The sequence below is a fragment of the Saccoglossus kowalevskii genome, chromosome 8 (genome assembly GCF_978046115.1).
Source record: "Saccoglossus kowalevskii chromosome 8, keSacKowa6.1, whole genome shotgun sequence".
Lineage (NCBI taxonomy): Eukaryota > Metazoa > Hemichordata > Enteropneusta > Harrimaniidae > Saccoglossus > Saccoglossus kowalevskii.
The window spans coordinates 32,518,583-32,546,475 of NC_140648.1; the positions used below are offsets into that span (position 1 = coordinate 32,518,583).

Consider the following 27,893-nt stretch of genomic DNA (forward strand, 5'->3'; position numbering starts at 1 on the left):
AGAGAGTACAGTGTTAGGAAAGGCTCTCGACAAGATTTCTGAAAGCTCCAGACAGGCCATCAATCAACTTGATAAAGCTCAAATAGTATTTAACAACAACAAAGACCTCATGTCAAGGTTGCATATCAAGCATGAGGGATCAAAAGCATCTTCAGTCTCCAGATATTCCAAAGCTTCAAGCAGTTCATACCGACGTCGAGAAGCCGCAGCAGAGGCAGCTGCCTTGAAAACTAAGTTGGAAGCCCAAGTACTCCTTAACAAGAAACAAGAAATGATAGAACAAATTGAGTTTGAAGAAAACCAAAGAAGTTTGGAAGAAAAATGAAGGAGTTTACATACTGAAAGGAAAATGTCTAATTTGAGACGGGAATTAGAAGAACAGAAACTAGCTGCCGAGTTGAAGGCAGAAGAAGCAAAACTGAAAGTGTATAGCGATGAAGAAGATGACTCTGATTCAATTCGCAGCACATCTCAACTGTCAAAGAAAGTGCCTTATCTTAAGCACTTGTCCAACTGTAAATAAGGAAATGGTACCTCCTGAGAAATGTGCTCCTCCAACGCCATACACCAAGAACATGAACACAGACACTCAAGCTCACCTACCATCTTCAGAGTTGACAGCAGAAATATTTGCCCGGACAATTGCTATGAGCCGTCTACCTACTCCTGAACCACAAGTCTTTACTGGAGACCCACTTCAATACCCAGATTGGATATCGTCATTCACCACCTTGATCGGAAGTAGAGGCATTCCACAGGGTGAGAAAATTCATTACCTGAAACGTTATTTAGGAGGCCAGGCAAGGGAAGCAGTGAGTGGATTCTTTCTTCTACAGAGCCAAAATGCCTTTGAGGAAGCAAAATGTGTTCTTGAAAAGAGATTTGGCAATCCCTTCGTCATTGCGGAAGCCTTCAGATCAAAGCTTGATTTGTGGCAAAAGATTCAAACCAGGGACAAAACAGGTTTACGAAGATATGCAGACCTACTACAACAGTGTGTTGTGGCTGCTACTGAAATCCGAGAACTCCATATACTTGATGACATGAGAGAGAACAGGAGATTAGTATCTAAACTACCAGAATTGTTAGGTCATAGGTGGAATCGTCTTATTGCTAGAAACAAAAGAGAGCGTGGATGTTACCCGTTGTTTCGAGACTTCGCTACCTTTGTTATGGAGGAGTCAGAAATATTAAATGATCCTGTTGTAGTTTTTGAACCAAAGCAATTTAATGCAATGGAACCAGATGGTAATCATACTTACAGGAAGTCGAATAATTACTCTCGTTCGCAACCTTCGAAAAGGTCATTAGCAACTACGGTTCAAACAGTTGATAAATCAAATGAATGCATATTCTGTGATAAGGGAAATCACACTGTTCAAGATTGTCGAAACTTTTCCCGAAGAACCATGGACGAAAGAAGAGACTTTATAATGAAGAAAGGCCTCTGTTTGGGTTGTTTTGGAGAAGGTCACATGTCAAGACAGTGCACCAACAGGTGTGAGTGCAAGGTTTGCCATAAGAAACACCCTACTAGTTTACATGACAGAGATAAAAACTCTAAATCAGGTAACAAGACATCTGAAACCCATGAGATTGAACAAAAAGAAGCTACCTGCCACAAAGTGTTAAGCGGTAACAAAGAATCAGTTTCCTCCATGGTAGTGCCAGTATGGGTATCGTGCAAGGAAAACCCAGGTAGTGAGATGCTGGTCTATGCTCTGCTCGACACTATGTCAGATGTCACATTTATATTGGACCAGATCGGGGAAGACCTACAAGCACACTCTAGCCCAGCAAAGCTACGTTTGTCAACGATGACTTCAAAGGGAGACCTTGTAGAAAGTCATAAATATGAAAATCTTGTGGTGAGAGGATTTAACTCTACTTCAGGGATTCCTCTTCCAACAACATATTCCAGAGATCATATCCCACTGGACAGGTCCCACATCCCAACACCTAAAACTGCTCGTGAATGGTCTCACCTTTGTAGGATTGCAGATCTGCTGACTCCTAAGCAGGACTGCCCAGTTGGTTTGTTAATTGGATACAACTGCCCAAGTGCTTTAGCACCCCAGAATTGCGTCTTAGGTAGTGGCAACCAACCATATGGTGTAGAAACTAAACTCGGTTGGAGCATTGTTGGTGGATCTCAGACTCAACTTTCAGAGGAATTCGATGCATTTGGTCACACCCACACGGTTGTTAGCAGAACCATACATAACCCCATCAAGCCTGACGAGCAATCAAACGTGATGTATGTATATAAGACTCCAATCAAAGAAGTCACCATTGCTGATTTGCTGAGTATCGTAGAAAGAGACTTCAGAGATGAAGATTATAAGACTATGTCTCAAGAAGACATGAAGTTTATAGAAATCGTATCAAATGGTATTCGGCAGAGAGAAGATGGGTATTATGAGATGCCGCTACCATTTAGGAATGAAAAACCCCCACAGTTACCAAATAATCGTCAAGCAGCCATGCATCGTGCCGTAGGCTTGTTGAAACAATTCCAGAGAAAACCAGAATATCAAAATCATTACACCACTTTCATGAGAGAGATACTAAAGAGAGGTGATGCAGTAATGGTCCCACATGATGAGCCACTGACATCAACACCATGGTATATACCTCATCATGGAGTATACCATCCCAGAAAACCAAATAAAGTAAGAGTTGTCTTTGATTGCAGCGCTCGTTACCAGGGTTCAAGCTTGAATGACCACCTTTTGTCAGGTCCAGACTTGATCAACCCCTTAATTGGAGTACTCTGCAGGTTCCGTGAACACCCAATTGCCTTGACATGTGATGTGGAGAAAATGTTCCATCAGTTTCGTGTGAAGCCCGAACACCAAGACTTTCTCAGGTTTTTGTGGTGGGAAGACGAAGACTTCACACAACCCCCAGTTGACTTTAGGATGAAAGTCCATTTGTTTGGAGCTGTTTCATCGCCAGCATGTGCGAACTTCGGCTTAAAACAACTTGCCAAGGACTACAAGCACCTTGGAGAGAACGCTTCAGAATTCTTGAAAAACAACTTCTATGTTGATGATGGGTTGAAGTCGGAACAAAGTGTAGAAGCTATGAAGGATCTCATTCACAATGCTGTTGAGATCTGTGAAAAGGGTAACTTGCGGCTACACAAAATAAGTTGTAATAATTCTGAGTCCAAAAGAGCGACTATAACACAGACTGACCTTGAACCCAGTCAGAAGAGTTTTTCGCCAGAGAAGGTTTTAGGTATACTGTGGTGCATCGATTCAGATACCTTTTGTTTTAAGTTGACATTAAAGGATCACCCCTTGACTCGTCGTGGGATTCTAGCAACAGTTGCCTCAATTTACGACCCCTTAGGTCTTATTTCGCCTTTAGTCTTAGTTGGGAAGATGATACTTCAAAGAATGTGCCAGGACAGATCAGATTGGGATGACCCATTGCCAGATGATCTTCGTCCAGATTGGGAACGCTGGAAAGCCGAGCTGTTGAAACTGAGATCAAAATTCCGCGATGCTTCATTCCAGATGGTTTGGGTCAAGCAGTCTCAGTACAACTTCACCACTTTCCTGACTCATCGTTTTCTGGTTATGGACAATGTTCATATGTGTGTCTGAAGACCACAGATGAAAGGGTACACTGTGCCTTAGTCATGGCGAAGGCCAGAGTTGCCCCATTGAAGCCTGTAACTATACCTAGACTGGAACTACAAGCTGCAACAATTTCAGCAAAGGTTTCTAAGGTTCCTGAGACAGAAATGGGCTATAAAGACATGTCACATCATTTTTGGACAGATTCCAAGGTAGGCTTGGGATATATAAAGAATGATACAAAGAGACTCAAGATGTTTGTCGCGAACAGGGTTCAGCGAATTAGAGAAGTTTCCCAGCCAGCACAGTGGAAATATGTTCCAACCACTGATAACCCTGCAGATCATGCCACACGTGGTCTAACAGCTGATGAAATCGCCAAATCCAACTGGCTTACAGGCCCTAAGTTTTTGTGGGAAACGGAGGCTTCACCTCAGACTGCAGACATTGACTTGGAAATCCCACCAGATGATGTAGAGGTCAAACCAACAGTTGTACATATTGTACAGAGAATGAAGTTCACTAGCTTCATAGAGAGGATGAGCAGATTTTCTAGCTATTCAAAGGCAGTGACAGCAGTGGCAGTCATTGTTGAATGTTCACTTAAGAAACGGGGAAAGCTATTCTCCAAAATACAGGTTAGAAACTTAGCAGAGACAAACCTTATCAGAGTTATACAGCAAGAAGCATTCAAAGACAGTATACAGAATCTCCAGAAGAGATACACTTCTAGTCGTAGAGTAGATCCTCTAAAGAACCTGGACCCCTTTCTCGATGAGAATGGTTTGCTACGGGTGGGAGGCAGATTGAAAAGGTCAGCCTTCTTATATGGAGTGAAGCATCCAATTTTGTTGCCAAAGAGAAACCATTTCTCAACATTGGTTGCAAGTCATTATCATGACTGCATAGGTCATCAAGGTCGAGGCATGACTATCAACGAGATTCGGAACCATAGATACTGGATTGTTGGGTGTCGTTCGACAGTGTCGTCCCTGATCCAAAACTGTGTTACGTGCAAAAAACTGAGAGGAAGAAGAGTGACACAAAAAATGGCAAACCTCCCAGAAGACAGGACAGAACCCTCTCCACCATTTACCCACTGTGGACTGGACTGTTTTGGACCGTTTATGATCAAAGAAGGACGAAAGGAGCTGAAGAGGTATGGGTTAATCTTCACGTGTCTCGCATCAAGAGCTGTTCATATTGAGGTCTTAGATGATATGTCTACGGATTCGTTCATCAATACATTGAGATGCCTTATTGCCATTCGAGGAAAGGTCCTCATGATTCACTGTGACCAAGGAACCAACTTTGTTGGTGCGAGTCATGAATTGAAGGAGAATCTTAACAAGTTAAACATTGATAGTATCGCAAGAAAACTTCTCCCCCAAAATTGTGAGTTCTTATTTAACACTCCTTCATCAAGCCACATGGGCGGAGTATGGGAGAGGCAGATCCGGACTATCAGAAGTGTCTTAGATGGAATCCTGATCCAGAATGGAACCCAGCTGGATGATTTGGAAGACCCTAATGGACTCCTTTCTCTATCGCCAAACAATATTCTCACAATGAAGTCTGGAATTGTCACCCCTCCACCTCCTGGAGATTTTGTGAGGGAAGATATATATGCGAGAAAGAGGTGGCGCAGAGTCCAATAATTGGCTAATCTGTTCTGGACAAGGTGGGAAAAAGAATATTTGTACAATCTTCAGTCAAGGAAAACCTGGCAAGGTACCAAAGAAAATACAAGAGTTGGTGATATAGTTATGCTAAAGGACGAGAACATCTTTCGCTCTGATTGGAGGTTAGCTAAAGAGACCTATCCCTCTAGTGATGGTCTTGTGAAAAAGGTAAAGCTACTAATGGCCACTCCGAACTTAGATAAAACAGGTAAACCAATTTACAATAGAACATTTTTAGACCGTCCAATTCATAAGCTGATTCTTCTCATTTCCTGTCATGAAGGATTGAAATGATGTTACTTCTTCTACTGAGTAGACACAGTAGTTGACCATGATCGTTCACATGTTTTACATTGATAAGGCGATATTTGTTTATTCCGAATACCTCCTCTTTTTAGTAATCATCTTGGATGATTTGGATGGGAGTGTGGCTGCCGTTGCCCGAGCAACCGAAACTTTGCTGCGTTCCCGCGCTTTGTTTAGCCTCGTTCACTTGTCGGCGTGCTATGTACACGTGAAAGACGTCTTCTTTCGAATTTTACTACAGGTTATACTAATAGGTACTGTAGTTTTGTTGTTTAGACTTGTTCCTGATTCTTTTAGTGCTCCCACTCGTTTATTTATCTCACGGCAGTTTTTGGTGTTGTGCGCGCTCTGTACGAGGATTGGGGCAGACGCCATTTTTCGCTTTCACTGGAAGTGAAACGCTCATTTCACTGCATCTAGTTTTCGTCTTTTTCGCTGCCCAAGTAACGTTTATGCTGCCAACGAGGTAGGTAACGTTTGAGGAGTTACTAGAGAATTACTTGAGAAGACTTTTGTTATGTTTAGACTTAGTTTGGTAGCCTTATCGATTTAGTTGATTTACGTTGGCGTAGTTTACATGCCGAGTCGCCGTCAGTTGTGTAGTTGAGTTGACACTCGTGTAGTTGAGTTTACACTCATCTAAGATTCTCAGTCGTTTTCTATACGATTATGCAAGTCATATTCCATGTACAGTTTGTAATCTATTCGTATGAGCTCAGATTCATGTATAACTTTACCATATTTTGTGTGTACATGTATGATAGATTCGTCTAGTCTCGCCACTAGGTGGCGCACTATGCTGTATATCATTGCCTATCTATTTGCATAGTAGCGCTGGTACTTATTACAATACGAATACGCAAGTTCATGTTATTATTTTCTGAACGTATACTCTTGTATTTCACAGTTTTGACGGTGTTACAATCTTCTCAATATTGTTTGTCATAAATAAAGTGAAGGTTACATCAGTACATGTATTTTGCGTTGGTTACTGGGGCAGCTACAAGCGATCAACTGTACTTCGTGCTCAAGCAAAGCAAAAATCTGGGCATGACACGCATACAAAGTCCAGAGAGTTTGAAGTTGGAATGACTGTGTTTGTCTACAACTTTAGGCCAGGTCCACGTTGGTTAAATGGTAGAGTAGTAGAGAAAAATGCTTCTTCTTATATAGTTAGATTAGAAGATGGTCGTGAGGTGAGACGCCACTCTGATTATGTTAGATTATCTAAAGTAGGGTTTAGTACAGGTTGCGACATGTATAGTTCCCTTTCTACACATGATGGTGACAGAGAGATGCATGTTCCAGCAGTTTTACCATCTAGTTCAGGGGAAAATTTAGTAAGTAAACAGATTCCGATCGAACCACTTGTTTCTCCTAGTAAACCGTTGTTGCCTGTACCTGCTACACCCAAACCAATGTTGAGGGTTTCTACACGCATAAGAAAACCACCAGTTCATTTAGATTTATGAGTTTTTACTGTTATGTATTTTTGATGTTTTCAAAGTTCAAAGAATATACCCATATCCATGATGTGGATTACTATTGTGAAACCAAACCTGTAGAGTAGGGAAAATTGATGCTGAGGATCCATTTGAGGGTGATTTGTGCGAGTAACCTCTCCCCTCTGATGATAGGATTTAACGTTTATTGTTATTTTGTTAAAGAAGGCAAAGAACATTTGAATTTAAACTTTGAGATTCTATTGTACAAGTTCTCAGCTTAAAAAGGGGGAAGTGTAATGTATACTTGTACTCATGTTATATATATTTGTGAGACGCCCCTTACTTGTAGGTCATTGGAGATGACCCCTAACACGTGATGTAAGTTATTCTCTGGTATGACGACATTCTTGTAATGGCGGCCTGTATGAAACATCGTGTGAATGAATAAAAGCTATTTCTGCCTCACTGGTTTGACTTGTGTGAATACATTACAATGTCTAGAAAATTCCCGATATGTAAGCAGATTATCGCAACTGCGAACCGAAAATCGAAGACAAACTGCTTACAAAGTTATGAAAAGCGATTGCAAAGTTTGTAGATTTGTTTGGCAATGTTACATATATTATATTGACGGGTTCCATAGTCAAAAGTTTGAAAACGTAAATATATATTTCTCACATTGTCGATAAAGTAGCGGACTATCAGTCGGAGCATGTAGAGGTCATAGGTCAATTCAAGAAGTTACTTGTACAAACGCTATCAAGTTTAAAACAGTTTCAAAAATGAAATAGCCGCCAATTCGAGTATATTTCAAATTACGTAAACAGTAGTGTGAGTAGGTGATATTATATTGACGGGTCCCATAGTCAAAAGTTCGAAAACATAAATACATATTTTGAAAATTGCCGTTAAAGTAGCGTACTATCACTCGGAGCATGTAGAGGTCATAGGAAGTTGTGCGAAGCGATTGCAAATTCTGTAGATGTATTTGTATATTTGAGTCATAGTTTATCATTAATAGCGGGATGAATCATATATCCATGGTAGACAGAACATTTCTTGTCATCCATATTGATTAAGTAATAAAGTTTTTACATTTACGTGAAGGTCGTAGTTAATATTTTGCATAAATTACATTACTTGCCAAATTTACTATGCATGCCCCTAATCCTTTCAACCATACAATTAGTACATGCAACAGTGCAAATATTTTTTGCTAAAAATATATTATTGGAGTTTATTTTCACTCGTCTTTAATGAGTTGAAGTGAAAATAAATTATTTTACAGTATTGTCTCATGCAATCATTACTTCTTGCTTTACAAAATCTGTAACTGTGTTTTACCACCTGGAATGTCCAGGGATCAATTACTCGCTGCCACCAAGCCGGAATACACCGGCGCAATCTGTGTGTGACCATGGGTTCGGCAGTTCTACTTGGCAGCAATCTCTCGTTCCATCGAGGTGAGTCCCCTTAAGGTTTGTAGGAGTCAAGAAGTTCAGACTCTGTCCGTGCTGAACATATGCCCATCCCCATTGTCGCAGACGGAAGCATCAAACTTGTTTCCCCTGCGACCTGGATGGGCGAACACCCAAGGGAGAGAAGGATCTACCACCTGGTTCCTTTTTCCTGGGGGACGCACCACTCTCTTTCCTCCCCCGGAGGCCAGTGGGTGCATGCCAACTTTGGTTGTTACGTTTTTCCACTTTCACCTGTACCATCTGGTCAATGGCATCCCGAAGCACCAAGACTGCTCCTTCCATCTTCAAATCAAAAGAGGGTGGAGGAGGTCCAGTCTGCGTAACTGACCCAGTGACTCAGTTAGCTTGCCAAAACAGCATCCCGCTGCACAGAGGTAGTCCCTGTCAGATGACATTGCGAGATAACCCGTGTAGCCATGCGAGCCGTGTTCTGAGTTTTCAGAGTCGTGGAGATGTCACATAATGCATTCTAGTGTGCCGGCCACAAACTCAAAAGTTAATGGGTCGCAACTCTGCTGTCAGGGCGTGGCCTTCCCCCTTTACCTGTCCCACCAAACAAAAATTTGTTGTACCGGGGCCCACGAAAGAAACCGAAGGGTCCGGTCGGGGCGTGAGATTTAGCTCAAAACTCTGCTGGCTTCGGTATCAGACACCGCACCGATCGGATAGTGCTTGGTTCAGTGGAAAGCATTAGGCCTATATTCCGCAGGGAACCAACATCCACCCATCAAACCACCCACTATGTCCAGCACTCAGCCAGTTGTGTTGCGTCTGGAATTAAAAAACTGACACAATGAAGTCCAATAAGTGGTCAAATGCATCAGCCAAGTTTTTTGTTAGCGGTACACACAGGACACGGGCCCCTAATAAGAATCGTAGATTAATGCCTACAGTTCAAAATAGTCATTTTGACTGACCGAAGTCTATGGTGGGTAATTAAACGTAGTGAATGGTGTTAACACATTATTAACATGTGACCATGTACACTTTGCTTACACTGGCCTTGGTATGGCAACCAATTGTTTCTGTTACCAATACGCACAACTAAAGGTATGTTTTTCTTTAGCATCATTTAATACTAATGGAAAATCGTGGGATGGGACTGATGGGTGCATTTACGAAAAAGATGTCATTACCATGTAGAGAAAGAGAGTGGCAAACTTAATTGTCATCAAGGTTGAGACCAATATACAATGCAGTTGCCATCAAAGTTTTAAAAAATAGAAACAGACATAGAAGACTTTTCAATAACTCTCCATATTTAATGCTGCAACATCATACCTTCAAAAGCAACTTAAAATGTATAAACTGGTAAGCGATATACACAGCTACACTTAAACAGATTCAAAAACAAGTCAATAGTTGACATTTTTATTTTTGAATTCTGCTATGAAAAGCCATAAAAACAAGATTCTAACCGGTTTTCTACACTATCAAATTTGGAAATGTCAGCCGTCTTGAAAAATAAGGGATGTAAGAAAAAAAGTGTTTGATCTGAAGTTCTATACCCAAATAATTTGTAACACACATTGTAGCTCTCTGCAACACTGTATGTCAGCATAAAATAAAAATAAGTTCAGTGAAACTAAATATATATTCAGCTATTTCCCAGAAGCCACCTGGACTCTTCCTGTCATAGTATCATAAGGCTTAGTCCTGAGCAGGATTTATGTCTTGCAAAATAAACCCAATATGTCTAAATTAGGTGTACGTAATTACACAAATCAAGGCATTATTAGGAAGGAACGACACAAACAAGATTATTAAATAATACAAAAAAATCAACAATATTTGATATTGTATTAAATACAATATGTGTAAAATAAACACATGTTATTATATAAATGTGTGGACACTTACCACTTGATTGTAGATGATAGATATTGGACGGTCAAAAACTGAAATATTATATATATACAAAGTATAAAATATGTAAATGCATACATTGCTGAAAACATTAAAAATAGAGATACTATGATTATCTGTACAAAATCCTCATTACTATTATTTGCATCATAATCTTCACCAATTATTATCGAGCAAAAAACGTCTCTCAAATTTCACATAATTTACAACCTGATTAAAAATATGGAATGACAGAGACAAGATGTGTGTATAATAATATTTACATATTTCTACATATACACTTCAGGTTATAAAAAGATATCCTGTCCTATACATATTCAGCCTTTAATATATCTTGCAAAAATTGGAATTTTATGGTGTTTTTTTATAAAGATATTTACAAAAACTATAATCTACTATACAAACATATACAGTTATGATTGATATGTTACACTATAACCTTCATATTTTATACACATTAATTAGAATGAATTTGTTGCATGTGTGCATAATTACGTCAAAGATCCCAAACAAAAGATACTCCAGTACTGGAATGCTACTGTGTGACAGTATTTACAATGCATTTAAAGCTCTGACAGTTTGTGTATGCATCATTTGTAACTGTTACCGTTAAAAGAGTTAATTATTCACTGGGTTTTAATTTTGCTTATTTCGCTGACTGAAAAATGCACTAAAAAACCAGTGAAATATGTAAAATTGAGCATAGAACACATTATCTAAATGATAAAACCGTGAATTTAAAACCCACTGAATATACCTGAAATAGTAAATCAGTGAAATTTAAACCCAGTGAAAATTTGTAATTTGACAGTACCTTGTACTATCTAAGTGAAATCACTTACACATGTGATGTACTGACTCCACTGACTATCCCTTCAATTGAGTCTTTCAATATCAAAGCCAACATTTGTCACCTTTCTCAAACTGATAATTTTGTTCATATTGTTTCAAACATTTTAATCTGATCCAAAATTAGCAAAGAAATGAAAAAAAAAAACATAAAATGTAAAAAAAAGTCTATAGCATCACAGAATGCAGTTGTCGCTAGGAATCAATTATACAAATAAAATGAACAACACCCTCAGATGAACACTGATTAGTTTTTTATATTCTCTAACTTGTATTAAAATAAGCATTAATTTGTCGAATTGATTTATTGCATATAGCACACTTGCATATGTTCTATATGATCTTATAAATCCTAGATAATATTCAATTTTTTTTATAGAAGACAAATAATCACGATATTAATATACCTAGTCATATTATTAATCTGTACAAACTAGTGTCAAGATAAATACTGGATTCACTATAGAGGGCATTCATTCACAAATTAGAATCAGAATGGTGTTCATCTGTACCACTTTTCGGACAACCGTGTATCAATTGTTCTCGATATGAAAGCTGTGATGGTGGTTTTTCTTTTTGCTTGATTCGTGATTTTGACAGCCAAGCCTCAGATGGTAGACTAGGTGCAGTACCATAAAGGAGTTGGTCACGATAGGTTTGTGGTTCATATTCCGTACTAACTGCATGAGGTAATGAAGATGATGTTGGATGACGGTGTAATTTCTTCTGATGTGTCAAGCCGGTATCTAAATCACCATCAACAGTAGATGCAGGGGAGGTTGGTAAAGAACCTTGCAAAAGTCGTTCACGGTAAGTCAGTGGTGGTTGCCTCTGGTAGTCACTGTCTACCTTGTCAATACTAACAGCATGTGATGATCCAGGAGACAATGGCAATGAACCCTGTAGTATTAGCTTCTTATAGGTGGACTCTGATAGTCCTGGCTCAGCATGATCTGTGGTGTCCACACCCTCAAAGGAACTCCCAAGTCTCAGCAACTGTCGTCGCTCCTCATCATCATGGAGATTGTGTTTTGAATGCTTGGTTTGTGGTGTTTGCGTATAATACACATGATGAACTTCTTTAGCTTCTTTCAAAACCTTCTCTTTCTCAACTTTTATCATCTCTTGTTGAGTAGTTTGAATTGAATTCAATAGATCGATAATATTCTCCATATTGCCTTCTAGCTTTTCAACTCTTTCTTTCAGTTCATCATTTCTACTATCTGTGTTGTCTGTTGCCAATCCTGATATAAAGGATTCAGATGGTGATCTCTGACTTGACATCACTTTACGAGCCCTGTGACGACAAATAAACAGGGAAAAATTATTATTGATACAATGAAGTTATTTTAACAGTATGTGTAATATTAATGTGTCAACCTTCAAGTAAGCCTTATTCAGCATATTTGAACATAAACCTTTAACAAGAAGTAAATAATTTGTTTTACATAATATATAATATATATTAATATATATATAATATATATTGACCATAGATTATGTATTTTTCATGCATTTTTTTGTGTCAAATAAAATATACTATACTATAAAAATCATCAAATGACACAGTACAGTGTGACTATCATTGTGGCTATACAAGAAGTAAGGAGCTATACAGTTGTACCATTTTTTTGTGAGACAAATTTTCAAAAGACATTTTTTAAATTCATATGCCCATAACATTCAACCAGGCACCTCCCTTGTTGTGACAAAACGTTGTTCTGTGAATGAACTATGTACATGTAACCTAATTCAGGAATAAACATTAGTGGCTGAGATAAAGATGATTAAACATAGTTGTTCTCATAGTGACTGAGATGTGGTGTTGTTTCAATCAAATTAAGCACAGAGAATAGAATTGAAACAAGCCATAGGGATGCAGTTATTTCCACAAAATGTCTGCCATGTGTGAAACAGACCTTTGATGTACTGAGTAAACTTAATATTAGACATTCTATCACTCTTGGGCCCAGCTTTAGCTGTGGGAACTGTCAAGTACTAAGGTAACAACTGTGATTCTATATCACAAGATGATGACAAGTTTCAAGGGCGGTTCCCCTATAAAGTAATTAAAACTGCCCATCTTCCGTAAACAGATACACATGAGAAACTATGTGTTTATTGTTGCATTACCAATGACATTGACCAACAGCTGCTAAACTAACATTTAGTCAGTCCCCAGTGAAACTTTTAGCAGTCAACAGCTCAAGTATGAGGCTCCTGCAAGATGACACTGTACGTTGTACTGTTACATACAGTCAATGATAGCTGGAAAGACCACAGACTATAGGGGTTACAAATGACTCTGTATCCAATGATGGATAACTCTATGTAGGCTACCTATTCCTGATCTTTGCCAGTACCTTTGTGTCACTGCTTGACTACTTGCTGTCTGCTACCGCATTGAGCTCCAGATCTGAACTTGCTACAATAACTTTACTCAACTGCGCACAGCTACTCTCCTCATCTCCATTGTGTGGGAGAACTACAATGTATACACCGTGGGCTTGACTTTCATCACGTGATCATCACTGAAGTTTGACACTGACTCTTTATTACCATTTTTCACTAAGCTGATCAGATAAGTCTTTCTCTTTATATGCTAGCATATTAATTGTGATAGGGATATTTAGTATTAAATTTAGTTGTTATTATTTTATTCGAATGTGTATTGTGCTTTATTATGTCAGTCTGCCCCTATAAAATTTCTATCTTGCCTTCCCGACTCCTGCAGAGACCATTTTGAAATCCTAGCCTAGACCGCCAAACCACATCTACCACACATGTATCCATCCTTAAATCATAGCATATACAGTGACCCCTCGCTAAGTCGCGCCTCGGTAAGTCGCGATTCGGCTAAGTCGTGGGTACTTGGATGGCTCCCAAAATTTCTATTGTGTTTTGACAGCAGTTTTGAAGTACAAAGACTAATGTTGTTAACTAACCGTTAAAGAGACAACTTAACACCTACTGTCCGTCAATTGCTGAGACGCAATGAGCAACAGTGGCCTTACTCAAGGTGTCAACAGGAGTGTCGAGTAGTGACCGTACGTACTTCTCGGCCGGTCCCATTTTGGTATACCTCTAAAAAACTTGCTACAATGAGTTGAATTCATTATCTGATTTCTATTTCTCAATTGAGCAGCATGTCAAAGCGAAAGCTATCAAGCCTGTTCGTACACCATAAACTCACAGCGATCGACCGTGTCAAGAAGAGGTGAAACCAAGTTAAGGGTTGCACGTGATCTAGCAGTGGTTGAGCCCAATATTCGTAGGTGGGTAAAAATACAAGTAAATTTGTTTTCAAAGTTGACTGAGAGATGGGACTGAACAAAAAAACATGCGAAATTGTCCGACAAGAATGGTCTGCCGGAACTCTACTCTCTGGTCCCATCACCCAATGCAAAGCACACAACTCAGATATGACGACTTTGAATTTGAGGCCAGTTCAGGGTGGTTTTTGCGATGGCAAAGAATACACACTATACACGCAGTCTCAATCTAAGGCGAAGCTCGATCTGCGAACATGGACGCTGTCAGAACTTTTCCCGAAAAAAATGCTTGATTTTTCAGTACAAAATGGCCACTATTCGACCATCTTGAATCAGATCGGGAAACAAATTGATGTGCATATGTATAATATTATATATGATGTATGTTTGAATGTAATCAGTCCAGGCATGTCTAAGATATAGGTCCGGACGCATGCACAGATGCACAGACACATGGACGCATGGACACGCAGAGGTCAAACCATAAGTCCCTGTTTTCGGACTGCGTCCGAACAGGGACTAATAAAATATTTCACAGTACACATACAGTATAATGGCAACTTACACATCCTGTAAAGAGACAGCTGAATCGCTAATACGGCCAGTGCCACCCCAGTGACCAGTAGTGACAGACTCTCGGATGTCTTCAAGTTCTAACATTACTTGATCAAGTCTGAAAAATATAGAAATAAATGATAAAAAAAATGATTATGGTTCAATTCTAGACAGTAATTCACTACTGAACAAGCCATTAATAAGAATGTCACTTCCCTTTGTCTTATTGTATCTATATGAATAATGTATGGTCTTTATTTATATATGTTTTTTTTTTTGTACAAAACCTGTCAGTCTATTTTTAAGATCTATACAGTGAGCAAGTCAGCCATTGTATATAGGACCATGACATTAATATAAAGATGTGTGTAACAATATATTGTGTTTGTATACTAACAATATAGCTGGAGAATATGCATTTGAGATGCAAGCAGAATATCTAACATCTAAATGGCTGCCAAAATAGAACTCAATTCATAAGCCCCTAGAACAATCGATTCATAGAACAACAGATATGCACTGGACTGTCCTTGTATTGAAGTAGCAGGCAACGATTTTGAGACAAGTGCATAGTCTAGAATGGCAATACATGTGAAGAGCATTATTTTAATGTCAATAATAAAATAAATCCTTTTCATTTGGTACTTTTCTTTATTCTTATAACATCACAAGTCACATATAATGACATAATTTGGACATCTGAATAGTGTTCTACCTTGAAACTAAAAAAGAAAATTATACCTTTGACCAGTTTTCTGCATTCGAATTTCTGGGATCAAGTCAGTATTCTTTTGTTTCTTGATAAAGTAGTTATCCACTTGTTTTTTCTCAAAATTGTTGAGTTCCAAGACTTCATCCTCATCAAGTTTAAGTTCTGTTTGGAGAGAAGAAAAGCACTTTTACAACACTGATATATCAATTTACAATAAAAATAAAAATAAAGAATATTGAAAGTAATGAAGATATCTGTGAAGACAGTGCCCTCATCATCAAATGAGAATCAAATGTTGGGTGGCAAAGCCGATCAAGATGAATAAGAGTGCACCCTCTATTATGAGCGCAACACTTACTGAAATCTGTAGATGGGTTAGGAGATCCTCTACATCGACTAACAATGTACCAATAAAGTCTCCAGATATGGTTGAAAAATATCAGTGGTGGCACTAGTGTTGGTCTGTCAAAATATTCATAAATCAACTCATATCGATAAAATCTCCAAATGGTCTCAGATTTATCATTTACTTTCTGGAATATGTAACTGTGACAGGAGAGATAAAAAACAATATAATAAATAAATTGGTACAATAATATCCCAACTTCCAATATACTATTTGGTGTGTCTGCAACTAGATATATCATCTTTTACAACTACCGGTATGCAGAATTGTAATTGCAATATTAGATATATATATATACCAAGTTTAGCAGCAATCTTAACTTGTTCAATGGATGTGACAATCATAATGTGAATAAGTTAGCGATGTACATAACACAAAATATGCAATCCTCACCTGAACATAGCAATGAGTAGATTAAGCAATAGCACATTGGATAACAGCATGTACACCCCTGTGAAAAATGGTACAACCCACCGAAAATCATCTTGCATTGGTGGACAGTGACCATTCAAGCGAGGTTCAGCTTGACATGTCTCATTATCAAGGCGACCTGCAAAAAAAAAACATGCAAATGTGAATATTTTGTAAATCTATTATGTTTTCATGAATATCATGGAACAGTGATCCAAAATCAAGTCAATTTTGCACTTGGGTACTCAAGACAGGAAGGTGGTAGCTTTGTGTAGATTTCATACTTGTGACCTTCATCAATTTATCAACAATTTTGGTTTTAATAATCTGATACAAATAATTATTTCCCATTGCTCTATTGGTAGTGCATGTGTTTATGTAAATAACATAGGTAGTACTTGTGATCAAAAAATAAATCACATTTTAATACCATTATTATGGCATACAAGCACAACACTAAAAACAATAACAGACACTCACCTTCAATTTCCTCTAAGAAAAGTTCACCATACATCTGCCAGTATGGTTTGTAGATTACTTTAGGAATTAACATGAGTGATGGTTCATGGTTGGGATATAATAAAGCCTCACATGCCACACCAAATGCCATCATGAAAACTATCAATATTATAACAAAGAACAACATGTCTTGCAACTATAATGAGGAAAGAAAACAGAAAATGGGAGTGAGTGTTAGAGTTAGGGTTAGGGATGGGGGGGGGTACAAAAGGAACTCTTGCCTTGTAATTGAAGCATATTAAGTAAATGAAAAGTTGTATGTATTGTAGACTTATTCTGATCATATACATACTTCTTTCATTTATACACCAGATGTGCATGAACTACTAATAGAGCAAATAATCTGTGCTTTATACATGGTGTCAATGTCAATGTAGGAATTATCAATCGGTGCTTTATACATGGTGTCAATGTCAATGTAGGAATTATCAATCTGTGCTTTATACATGGTGTCAATGTCAATGTAGGAATTATCAATCTGTGCTTTATACATGGTGTCAATGTCAATGTAGGAATTATCAATCTGTGCTTTATACATGGTGTCAATGTCAATGTAGGAATTATCAATCTGTGCTTTATACATGGTGTCAATGTCAATGTAGGAATTATCAATCTGTGCTTTATACATGGTGTCAATGTCAATGTAGGAATTATCAATCTGTGCTTTATACATGGTGTCAATGTCAATGTAGGAATTATCAATCTGTGCTTTATACATGGTGTCAATGTCAATGTAGGAATTATCAATCTGTGCTTTATACATGGTGTCAATGTCAATGTAGGAATTATCAATCTGTGCTTTATACATGGTGTCAATGTCAATGTAGGAATTATCAATCTGTGCTTTATACATGGTGTCAATGTCAATGTAGGAATTATCAATTTGTGCTTTATACATGGTGTCAATGTCAATGTAGGAATTATCAATCTGTGCTTTATACATGGTATCAATGTCAATGTAGGAATTATCAATCTGTGCTTTATACATGGTGTCAATGTCAATGTAGGAATTATCAATCTGTGCTTTATACATGGTGTCAATGTCAATGTAGGAATTATCAATCTGTGCTTTATACATGGTGTCAATGTCAATGTAGGAATTATCAATCTGTGCTTTATACATGGTGTCAATGTCAATGTAAGAATTATCAATTTGTGCTTTATACATGGTATCAATGTCAATGTAGGAATTATCAATCTGTGCTTTATACATGGTGTCAATGTCAATGTAGGAATTATCAATCTGTGCTTTATACATGGTGTCAATGTCAATGTAGGAATTATCAATCTGTGCTTTATACATGGTGTCAATGTCAATGTAGGAATTATCAATCTGTGCTTTATACATGGTATCAATGTCAATGTAGGAATTATCAATCTGTGCTTTATACATGGTGTCAATGTCAATGTAGGAATTATCAATTTGTGCTTTATACATGGTGTCAATGTCAATGTAGGAATTATCAATCTGTGCTTTATACATGGTGTCAATGTCAATGTAGGAATTATCAATTTGTGCTTTATACATGGTGTCAATGTAGGAATTATCAATCTGTGCTTTATACATGGTGTCAATGTCAATGTAGGAATTATCAATTTGTGCTTTATACATGGTATCAATGTCAATGTAGGAATTATCAATCTGTGCTTTATACATGGTGTCAATGTCAATGTAGGAATTATCAATCTGTGCTTTATACATGGTGTCAATGTCAATGTAGGAATTATCAATTTGTGCTTTATACATGGTGTCAATGTCAATGTAAGAATTATCAATCTGTGCTTTATACATGGTGTCAATGTCAATGTAGGAATTATCAATCTGTGCTTTATACATGGTATCAATATCAATGTAGGAATTATCAATTTGTGCTTTATACATGGTGTCAATGTCAATGTAGGAATTATCAATCTGTGCTTTATACATGGTGTCAATGTCAATGTAGGAATTATCAATTTGTGCTTTATACATGGTATCAATGTCAATGTAGGAATTATCAATCTGTGCTTTATACATGGTGTCAATGTCAATGTAGGAATTATCAATCTGTGCTTTATACATGGTGTCAATGTCAATGTAGGAATTATCAATCTGTGCTTTATACATGGTATCAATATCAATGTAGGAATTATCAATCTGTGCTTTATACATGGTGTCAATGTCAATGTAGGAATTATCAATCTGTGCTTTATACATGGTATCAATATCAATGTAGGAATTATCAATCTGTGCTTTATACATGGTGTCAATGTCAATGTAGGAATTATCAATCTGTGCTTTATACATGGTGTCAATGTCAATGTAGGAATTATCAATTTGTGCTTTATACATGGTGTCAATGTCAATGTAGGAATTATCAATCTGTGCTTTATACATGGTGTCAATGTCAATGTAGGAATTATCAATCTGTGCTTTATACATGGTGTCAATGTCAATGTAGGAATTATCAATCTGTGCTTTATACATGGTGTCAATGTCAATGTAGGAATTATCAATTTGTGCTTTATACATGGTGTCAATGTCAATGTAGGAATTATCAATTTGTGCTTTATACATGGTGTCAATGTCAATGTAGGAATTATCAATTTGTGCTTTATACATGGTGTCAATGTCAATGTAGGAATTATCAATCTGTGCTTTATACATGGTGTCAATGTCAATGTAGGAATTATCAATCTGTGCTTTATACATGGTGTCAATGTCAATGTAGGAATTATCAATCTGTGCTTTATACATGGTGTCAATGTCAATGTAGGAATTATCAATCTGTGCTTTATACATGGTGTCAATGTCAATGTAGGAATTATCAATCTGTGCTTTATACATGGTGTCAATGTCAATGTAGGAATTATCAATTTGTGCTTTATACATGGTGTCAATGTCAATGTAGGAATTATCAATTTGTGCTTTATACATGGTGTCAATGTCAATGTAGGAATTATCAATCTGTGCTTTATACATGGTGTCAATGTCAATGTAGGAATTATCAATCTGTGCTTTATACATGGTGTCAATGTCAATGTAGGAATTATCAATTTGTGCTTTATACATGGTGTCAATGTCAATGTAGGAATTATCAATTTGTGCTTTATACATGGTGTCAATGTCAATGTAGGAATTATCAATCTGTGCTTTATACATGGTGTCAATGTCAATGTAGGAATTATCAATCTGTGCTTTATACATGGTATCAATGTCAATGTAGGAATTATCAATCTGTGCTTTATACATGGTGTCAATGTCAATGTAGGAATTATCAATCTGTGCTTTATACATGGTGTCAATGTCAATGTAGGAATTATCAATCTGTGCTTTATACATGGTGTCAATGTCAATGTAGGAATTATCAATCTGTGCTTTATACATGGTGTCAATGTCAATGTAGGAATTATCAATCTGTGCTTTATACATGGTGTCAATGTCAATGTAGGAATTATCAATCTGTGCTTTATACATGGTGTCAATGTCAATGTAGGAATTATCAATCTGTGCTTTATACATGGTGTCAATGTCAATGTAGGAATTATCAATCTGTGCTTTATACATGGTGTCAATGTCAATGTAGGAATTATCAATCTGTGCTTTATACATGGTGTCAATGTCAATGTAGGAATTATCAATCTGTGCTTTATACATGGTGTCAATGTCAATGTAGGAATTATCAATCTGTGCTTTATACATGGTGTCAATGTCAATGTAGGAATTATCAATCTGTGCTTTATACATGGTGTCAATGTCAATGTAGGAATTATCAATCTGTGCTTTATACATGGTGTCAATGTCAATGTAGGAATTATCAATCTGTGCTTTATACATGGTGTCAAAGTCAATGTAGGAATTATCAATCTGTGCTTTATACATGGTGTCAATGTCAATGTAGGAATTATCAATCTGTGCTTTATACATGGTGTCAATGTCAATGTAGGAATTATCAATTTGTGCTTTATACATGGTGTCAATGTCAATGTAAGAATTATCAATTTGTGCTTTATACATGGTGTCAATGTCAATGTAGGAATTATCAATCTGTGCTTTATACATGGTGTCAATGTCAATGTAGGAATTATCAATTTGTGCTTTATACATGGTGTCAATGTAGGAATTATCAATCTGTGCTTTATACATGGTGTCAATGTCAATGTAGGAATTATCAATTTGTGCTTTATACATGGTGTCAATGTCAATGTAGGAATTATCAATCTGTGCTTTATACATGGTGTCAATGTCAATGTAGGAATTATCAATTTGTGCTTTATACATGGTGTCAATGTCAATGTAGGAATTATCAATCTGTGCTTTATACATGGTGTCAATGTCAATGTAGGAATTATCAATCTGTGCTTTATACATGGTGTCAATGTCAATGTAGGAATTATCAATCTGTGCTTTATACATGGTGTCAATGTCAATGTAGGAATTATCAATCTGTGCTTTATACATGGTGTCAATGTCAATGTAGGAATTATCAATCTGTGCTTTATACATGGTGTCAATGTCAATGTAGGAATTATCAATCTGTGCTTTATACATGGTGTCAATGTCAATGTAGGAATTATCAATCTGTGCTTTATACATGGTGTCAAAGTCAATGTAGGAATTATCAATCTGTGCTTTATACATGGTGTCAATGTCAATGTAGGAATTATCAATCTGTGCTTTATACATGGTGTCAATGTCAATGTAGGAATTATCAATTTGTGCTTTATACATGGTGTCAATGTCAATGTAAGAATTATCAATTTGTGCTTTATACATGGTGTCAATGTCAATGTAGGAATTATCAATCTGTGCTTTATACATGGTGTCAATGTCAATGTAGGAATTATCAATTTGTGCTTTATACATGGTGTCAATGTAGGAATTATCAATCTGTGCTTTATACATGGTGTCAATGTCAATGTAGGAATTATCAATTTGTGCTTTATACATGGTGTCAATGTCAATGTAGGAATTATCAATCTGTGCTTTATACATGGTGTCAATGTCAATGTAGGAATTATCAATTTGTGCTTTATACATGGTGTCAATGTCAATGTAGGAATTATCAATCTGTGCTTTATACATGGTGTCAATGTCAATGTAGGAATTATCAATCTGTGCTTTATACATGGTGTCAATGTCAATGTAGGAATTATCAATCTGTGCTTTATACATGGTGTCAATGTCAATGTAGGAATTATCAATTTGTGCTTTATACATGGTGTCAATGTCAATGTAGGAATTATCAATCTGTGCTTTATACATGGTGTCAATGTCAATGTAGGAATTATCAATCTGTGCTTTATACATGGTGTCAATGTCAATGTAGGAATTATCAATTTGTGCTTCATACATGGTGTCAATGTCAATGTAGGAATTATCAATCTGTGCTTTATACATGGTGTCAATGTCAATGTAGGAATTATCAATCTGTGCTTTATACATGGTGTCAATGTCAATGTAGGAATTATCAATCTGTGCTTTATACATGGTGTCAATGTCAATGTAGGAATTATCAATTTGTGCTTTATACATGGTGTCAATGTCAATGTAGGAATTATCAATCTGTGCTTTATACATGGTGTCAATGTCAATGTAGGAATTATCAATCTGTGCTTTATACATGGTATCAATGTCAATGTAGGAATTATCAATCTGTGCTTTATACATGGTGTCAATGTCAATGTAGGAATTATCAATCTGTGCTTTATACATGGTGTCAAAGTCAATGTAGGAATTATCAATCTGTGCTTTATACATGGTGTCAATGTCAATGTAGGAATTATCAATTTGTGCTTTATACATGGTGTCAATGTCAATGTAGGAATTATCAATCTGTGCTTTATACATGGTGTCAATGTCAATGTAGGAATTATCAATTTGTGCTTTATACATGGTGTCAATGTCAATGTAGGAATTATCAATCTGTGCTTTATACATGGTGTCAATGTCAATGTAGGAATTATCAATCTGTGCTTTATACATGGTGTCAATGTCAATGTAGGAATTATCAATCTGTGCTTTATACATGGTGTCAATGTCAATGTAGGAATTATCAATCTGTGCTTTATACATGGTGTCAATGTCAATGTAGGAATTATCAATCTGTGCTTTATACATGGTGTCAATGTCAATGTAGGAATTATCAATCTGTGCTTTATACATGGTGTCAATGTCAATGTAGGAATTATCAATCTGTGCTTTATACATGGTGTCAATGTCAATGTAGGAATTATCAATCTGTGCTTTATACATGGTGTCAATGTCAATGTAGGAATTATCAATCTGTGCTTTATACATGGTGTCAATGTCAATGTAGGAATTATCAATCTGTGCTTTATACATGGTGTCAATGTCAATGTAGGAATTATCAATTTGTGCTTTATACATGGTGTCAATGTCAATGTAGGAATTATCAATCTGTGCTTTATACATGGTGTCAATGTCAATGTAGGAATTATCAATCTGTGCTTTATACATGGTGTCAATGTCAATGTAGGAATTATCAATCTGTGCTTTATACATGGTGTCAATGTCAATGTAGGAATTATCAATCTGTGCTTTATACATGGTGTCAATGTCAATGTAGGAATTATCAATCTGTGCTTTATACATGGTGTCAAAGTCAATGTAGGAATTATCAATTTGTCCTTTATACATGGTGTCAATGTCAATGTAGGAATTATCAATCTGTGCTTTATACATGGTGTCAATGTCAATGTAGGAATTATCAATCTGTGCTTTATACATGGTGTCAATGTCAATGTAGGAATTATCAATCTGTGCTTTATACATGGTGTCAATGTAGGAATTATCAATCTGTGCTTTATACATGGTGTCAATGTCAATGTAGGAATTATCAATCTGTGCTTTATACATGGTGTCAATGTCAATGTAGGAATTATCAATTTGTGCTTTATACATGGTGTCAATGTCAATGTAGGAATTATCAATCTGTGCTTTATACATGGTGTCAATGTCAATGTAGGAATTATCAATTTGTGCTTTATACATGGTGTCAATGTCAATGTAGGAATTATCAATCTGTGCTTTATACATGGTGTCAATGTCAATGTAGGAATTATCAATCTGTGCTTTATACATGGTGTCAATGTCAATGTAGGAATTATCAATCTGTGCTTTATACATGGTGTCAATGTCAATGTAGGAATTATCAATCTGTGCTTTATACATGGTGTCAATGTCAATGTAGGAATTATCAATTTGTGCTTTATACATGGTGTCAATGTCAATGTAGGAATTATCAATCTGTGCTTTATACATGGTGTCAATGTCAATGTAGGAATTATCAATCTGTGCTTTATATAGTATGATTATGAATATAATTTATAATCTGTGTTAATGCTCAATTATGACATGCATTGACTAAGCTGGCATCCCCCTTTCATATTTTGACACCTCCCATGCCACATTGTACTTCATGCAATATTTGCTCACATTTCGTCCTTCAGTCGGATTTACATTAATTAACACCAGACTGTTCATTCGCTTATCCGTGCTCGCATCCTCTTCAAGCATCAGTTCATTTTGCCGCACCGTACGATACACATCGTCTCAGCAGAATTCCTTGCTAAAGCATTTCAGCCATTCATTTTGTCACAAATACCAGTTTTTCTTCACAACATCCAGTTCCAACATGCCTCGAGGACGCGGAAGATCTAACACCAGCCGTGGCGGTCGCAAGTCTCAACGAAATCGTCGTACTCCAGCTCGCTTCCAAAATGTTGCGACTATAGACGTAACTGACTCACCTCCGCAAGAATCGTCAGCACACAATGGAGATCCCACTGTACTACAGTCCACGAACTTCCCCAGCGATGTCATCACAGTTAGCAGAAGCGAACTCGCAGATCTCGTTCGTAGCCTACAACAGCAAGGAAACTGTCAAACGCAGCCGAATAATAATTCGCAACCGCCGGCTGCTCCACAACTGTCGGCAAGCCTCGTGTCATCACGCGACCCAAGCCAAACAACGCCATCAAGTTCGACGCCAATTGACTCTCTCACAAATAACAGCCTTCCGATTACCTTGCCAATAGCTAGTCAACATAATGCGATCGTACACAATAATACCGCTCATCAAGACAATTCGATGTTTCAACAACTTCCAGCTACTACAAGCCAAGCATCGCTAGCTCACGCTAATCCTAGTCAACAAAGTTTTGCTACCGGGGGTCATTTCAACGCAACCAACATGGCCGCTCCCATACAACGTTTCGCCGGTGAGGGCATTCTCACTTCCGCTTCCGGTATCAACACTGCGACACAGGCGATGCCGATGATGAACAATGCCAGCATTGCAGTTCCTCCTATCATCCCACCTGCAGACTTGTTTTTACCATACGTCGACCAGCAAATACTCAATCAACTAGCAAACCGGGGTAAGTTTGTTGATTTGTCCGATTTACACCCTGACTCAAGAAAACCAAATGCCACCCAGATCTCAAACACCCGAGTGGCTTTGGACTCTGACGATCCCTCAGTCGCTGTTCTCTCAAAACATGCAAAAAAGAATGAAATTCGCGATTTAGCAAACTGGCTGGAATGTTGGTCAACATTTGCTGCCTATAGGGCACATTATTTTCCCCATGAGGCTGTACATTTATTCAATTACCAGCGTCACATCGCCAGCCGAGCTCTTGAGTTCAAGCCAGAAGCATGGGTCACCTATGACAAAGAATTCCGTCTAGATTACTCACGTTACCCTGGCCTACGGAACTGGAGTTTGCCTAACAACCAACTTGACTACAAATTCTGTCAACAAAAACTCCATCTGCTCATTCCAACATGTCCTGACTGTCATCAGAAAGGTCATACCAAACAGGAATGCCAACGAAGCAGGAATCCTTATACATGGGTGAACGAATCTGCTGACAATTATAACAATACAGTGTGCCGTAATTTCAATCAAGATCGCTGCGAAACTCCATGCCGGTATAATCGTCTCCACATTTGTTCGTCTTGCCACTCTGCAGGCCACACTGCCACTAGCCACCGCGATACCGAGACGAAAAACCAGCTTTTTCGTGGCTACACACCACGACCCTTTCACGCCAATGATCATGCCAGCTCACGTGGTCGAAAATATGCACCCAAGCACACCTCTTAAGCTCGATTCCTTTGCGCAAGAACTGCACGATCACCCGGACAAATCATTCGTAGCAGCCATTTTATTTGACATTTCTCATGGGGCTAACCTTGGATTTCGCGGCAAGCACTACCCAAGATCTACACGCAACGCCAAGTCCGCTCGCATCAACCCCTCTATCATCACAGAATCAATCCAAAAAGAACTCAAACTTGGTCACACTATCGGACCATTTAAACGTCCTCCCCTCAAAAACTTTGTCTGTAATTCTCTTGGCCTACGGCCTAAGAAAAGTGGGGGTTTTCGCATTATCATGGATCTCTCCCAACCTACACTTGACAGCGTCAATGACAATATCTCAAAAGAAGATCATTCATTGGTCTACTCACGCATCGATGATGCTGTAGCCTTCATTCACAAGCATGGCCATGGCTCCTTACTCGCAAAAATCGATGTTAAACACGCATTTCGCTTATGCCCAGTTCGGAAGGAAGACTGGCACCTGCTCCGGTTTTTTTGGGAAGGATGCTATTTCTTCGACCGTGTGCTGCCATTTGGGCTTCGCTCAGCACCATACCTCTTCAACCGCATTGCTGATGCCATTCACTGGATCGTTAGTCATCGCGCAAGGAATAAGGATTTTCTACACTACCTAGACGATTTCCTGACAGTTGGACCGGCAAACTCTAACGCCTGCCAGCACAATATGGATGTTATGCTGCAAAGTTGTCACCACTTGGGGGTACCCATTGCTACAGAAAAGGTTGAGGGTCCCTGCTCTGTCATCACCTTTCTAGGGGTGGAGCTTGACACTGTCAACATGGTTATTAGACTACCTAAGGACAAACTTGCGGATCTACTTGTCAAGCTGCCAAGCTGGTTGACCCGCCATACATGCTCGAAACGTGAATTGCTCTCCCTCATTGGATGCCTCAGTTTCGCATGTAAGTGCATACCAGCCGGCCGCATCTTCCTGAGGAGCATGATTGATATCAGCATGACAGCCACCAGTCTTTCTCAAGTCATAACACTCACTGACGAATTCTGGCACGACGTTCAATGGTGGTGTGACTTCTTGCCATCTTGGAACGGCACAGCATCCCTCCTCAACCCAAACTGGATACCGTCCCCAGAATTCGAACTGTTTACAGACGCCTCAGCAACACTTGGCTACGGGGAGGGTCATTGGTTCGCAAACACCTGGCCTACATTCATTACAAATGACCCTTTATACTCTATTGCCTGGAAGGAACTTCTACCAATTCTACTATCTTCCTTAATTTGGGGCCACTCGTGGTATGGTCTTCGAATACGGTTTCACTGCGATAACATATCAGTTGTCCAAATATGGAAAAAAGGCTCCTCATCATGTCCACGGATCATGCAACTTGTCCGACTGCTGTTCTTCACTGCAGCATCTAATAACTTTCACGTCATGATCTCACATATCTCAGGGTTTAATAACGATATCGCTGACTCTCTCTCTCGCCAACAGATATTGCGGTTTCAACGACTGGCACCTCAGGCAGACAGGGTCCCAACCAAAACTCCGGACCTGTGCACCCTCTTAACGGCTCCGATGTGCGACGTGGTCCCGTCAACCTCACACAACAAGCCTGCCACTACATCAACCTGAGCATTGCACCAGGTACACGACGGACATATCATGCGGGACAAACTCGCTATCTTCTCTTCTGTCGCATGTATGGAATG

At 38.1% G+C, this 27,893-nt stretch overlaps 3 protein-coding genes across 3 annotated transcripts in view; 2 read left to right on the forward strand and 1 right to left on the reverse strand.

Annotated features, from left to right (window-relative positions):
• Nucleotides 1-527: 527 nt before the first annotated feature.
• Nucleotides 528-3,614, forward strand: LOC146739524 (uncharacterized). Its single transcript, XM_085502841.1, has one exon. It carries the CDS (start codon nt 528-530, stop codon nt 3,612-3,614), a length of 3,087 nt encoding a protein of 1,028 aa, XP_085358967.1.
• A 35-nt stretch (nt 3,615-3,649) lies between these two features.
• LOC102802649 (uncharacterized) lies at nt 3,650-5,245 on the forward strand. The gene has a single exon (XM_085502842.1). It carries the CDS (start codon nt 3,650-3,652, stop codon nt 5,243-5,245), a length of 1,596 nt encoding a protein of 531 aa, XP_085358968.1.
• A 6,229-nt stretch (nt 5,246-11,474) lies between these two features.
• Nucleotides 11,475-27,893, reverse strand: part of LOC102803519 (transient receptor potential cation channel subfamily M member-like 2) — a 53,492-nt gene continuing 37,073 nt past the window's right edge. Inside the window, exons 22-27 of the mRNA XM_085502843.1 lie at nt 17,053-17,227; nt 16,555-16,711; nt 16,114-16,301; nt 15,785-15,917; nt 15,054-15,161; nt 11,475-12,513 (exon numbers count right to left, since the gene is read on the reverse strand). Of these exons, the coding sequence (XP_085358969.1) occupies nt 11,694-12,513; nt 15,054-15,161; nt 15,785-15,917; nt 16,114-16,301; nt 16,555-16,711; nt 17,053-17,227 (1,581 nt within the window). The 3' untranslated portion in view covers nt 11,475-11,693. The remainder of the gene's footprint in view (nt 12,514-15,053; nt 15,162-15,784; nt 15,918-16,113; nt 16,302-16,554; nt 16,712-17,052; nt 17,228-27,893) is intronic.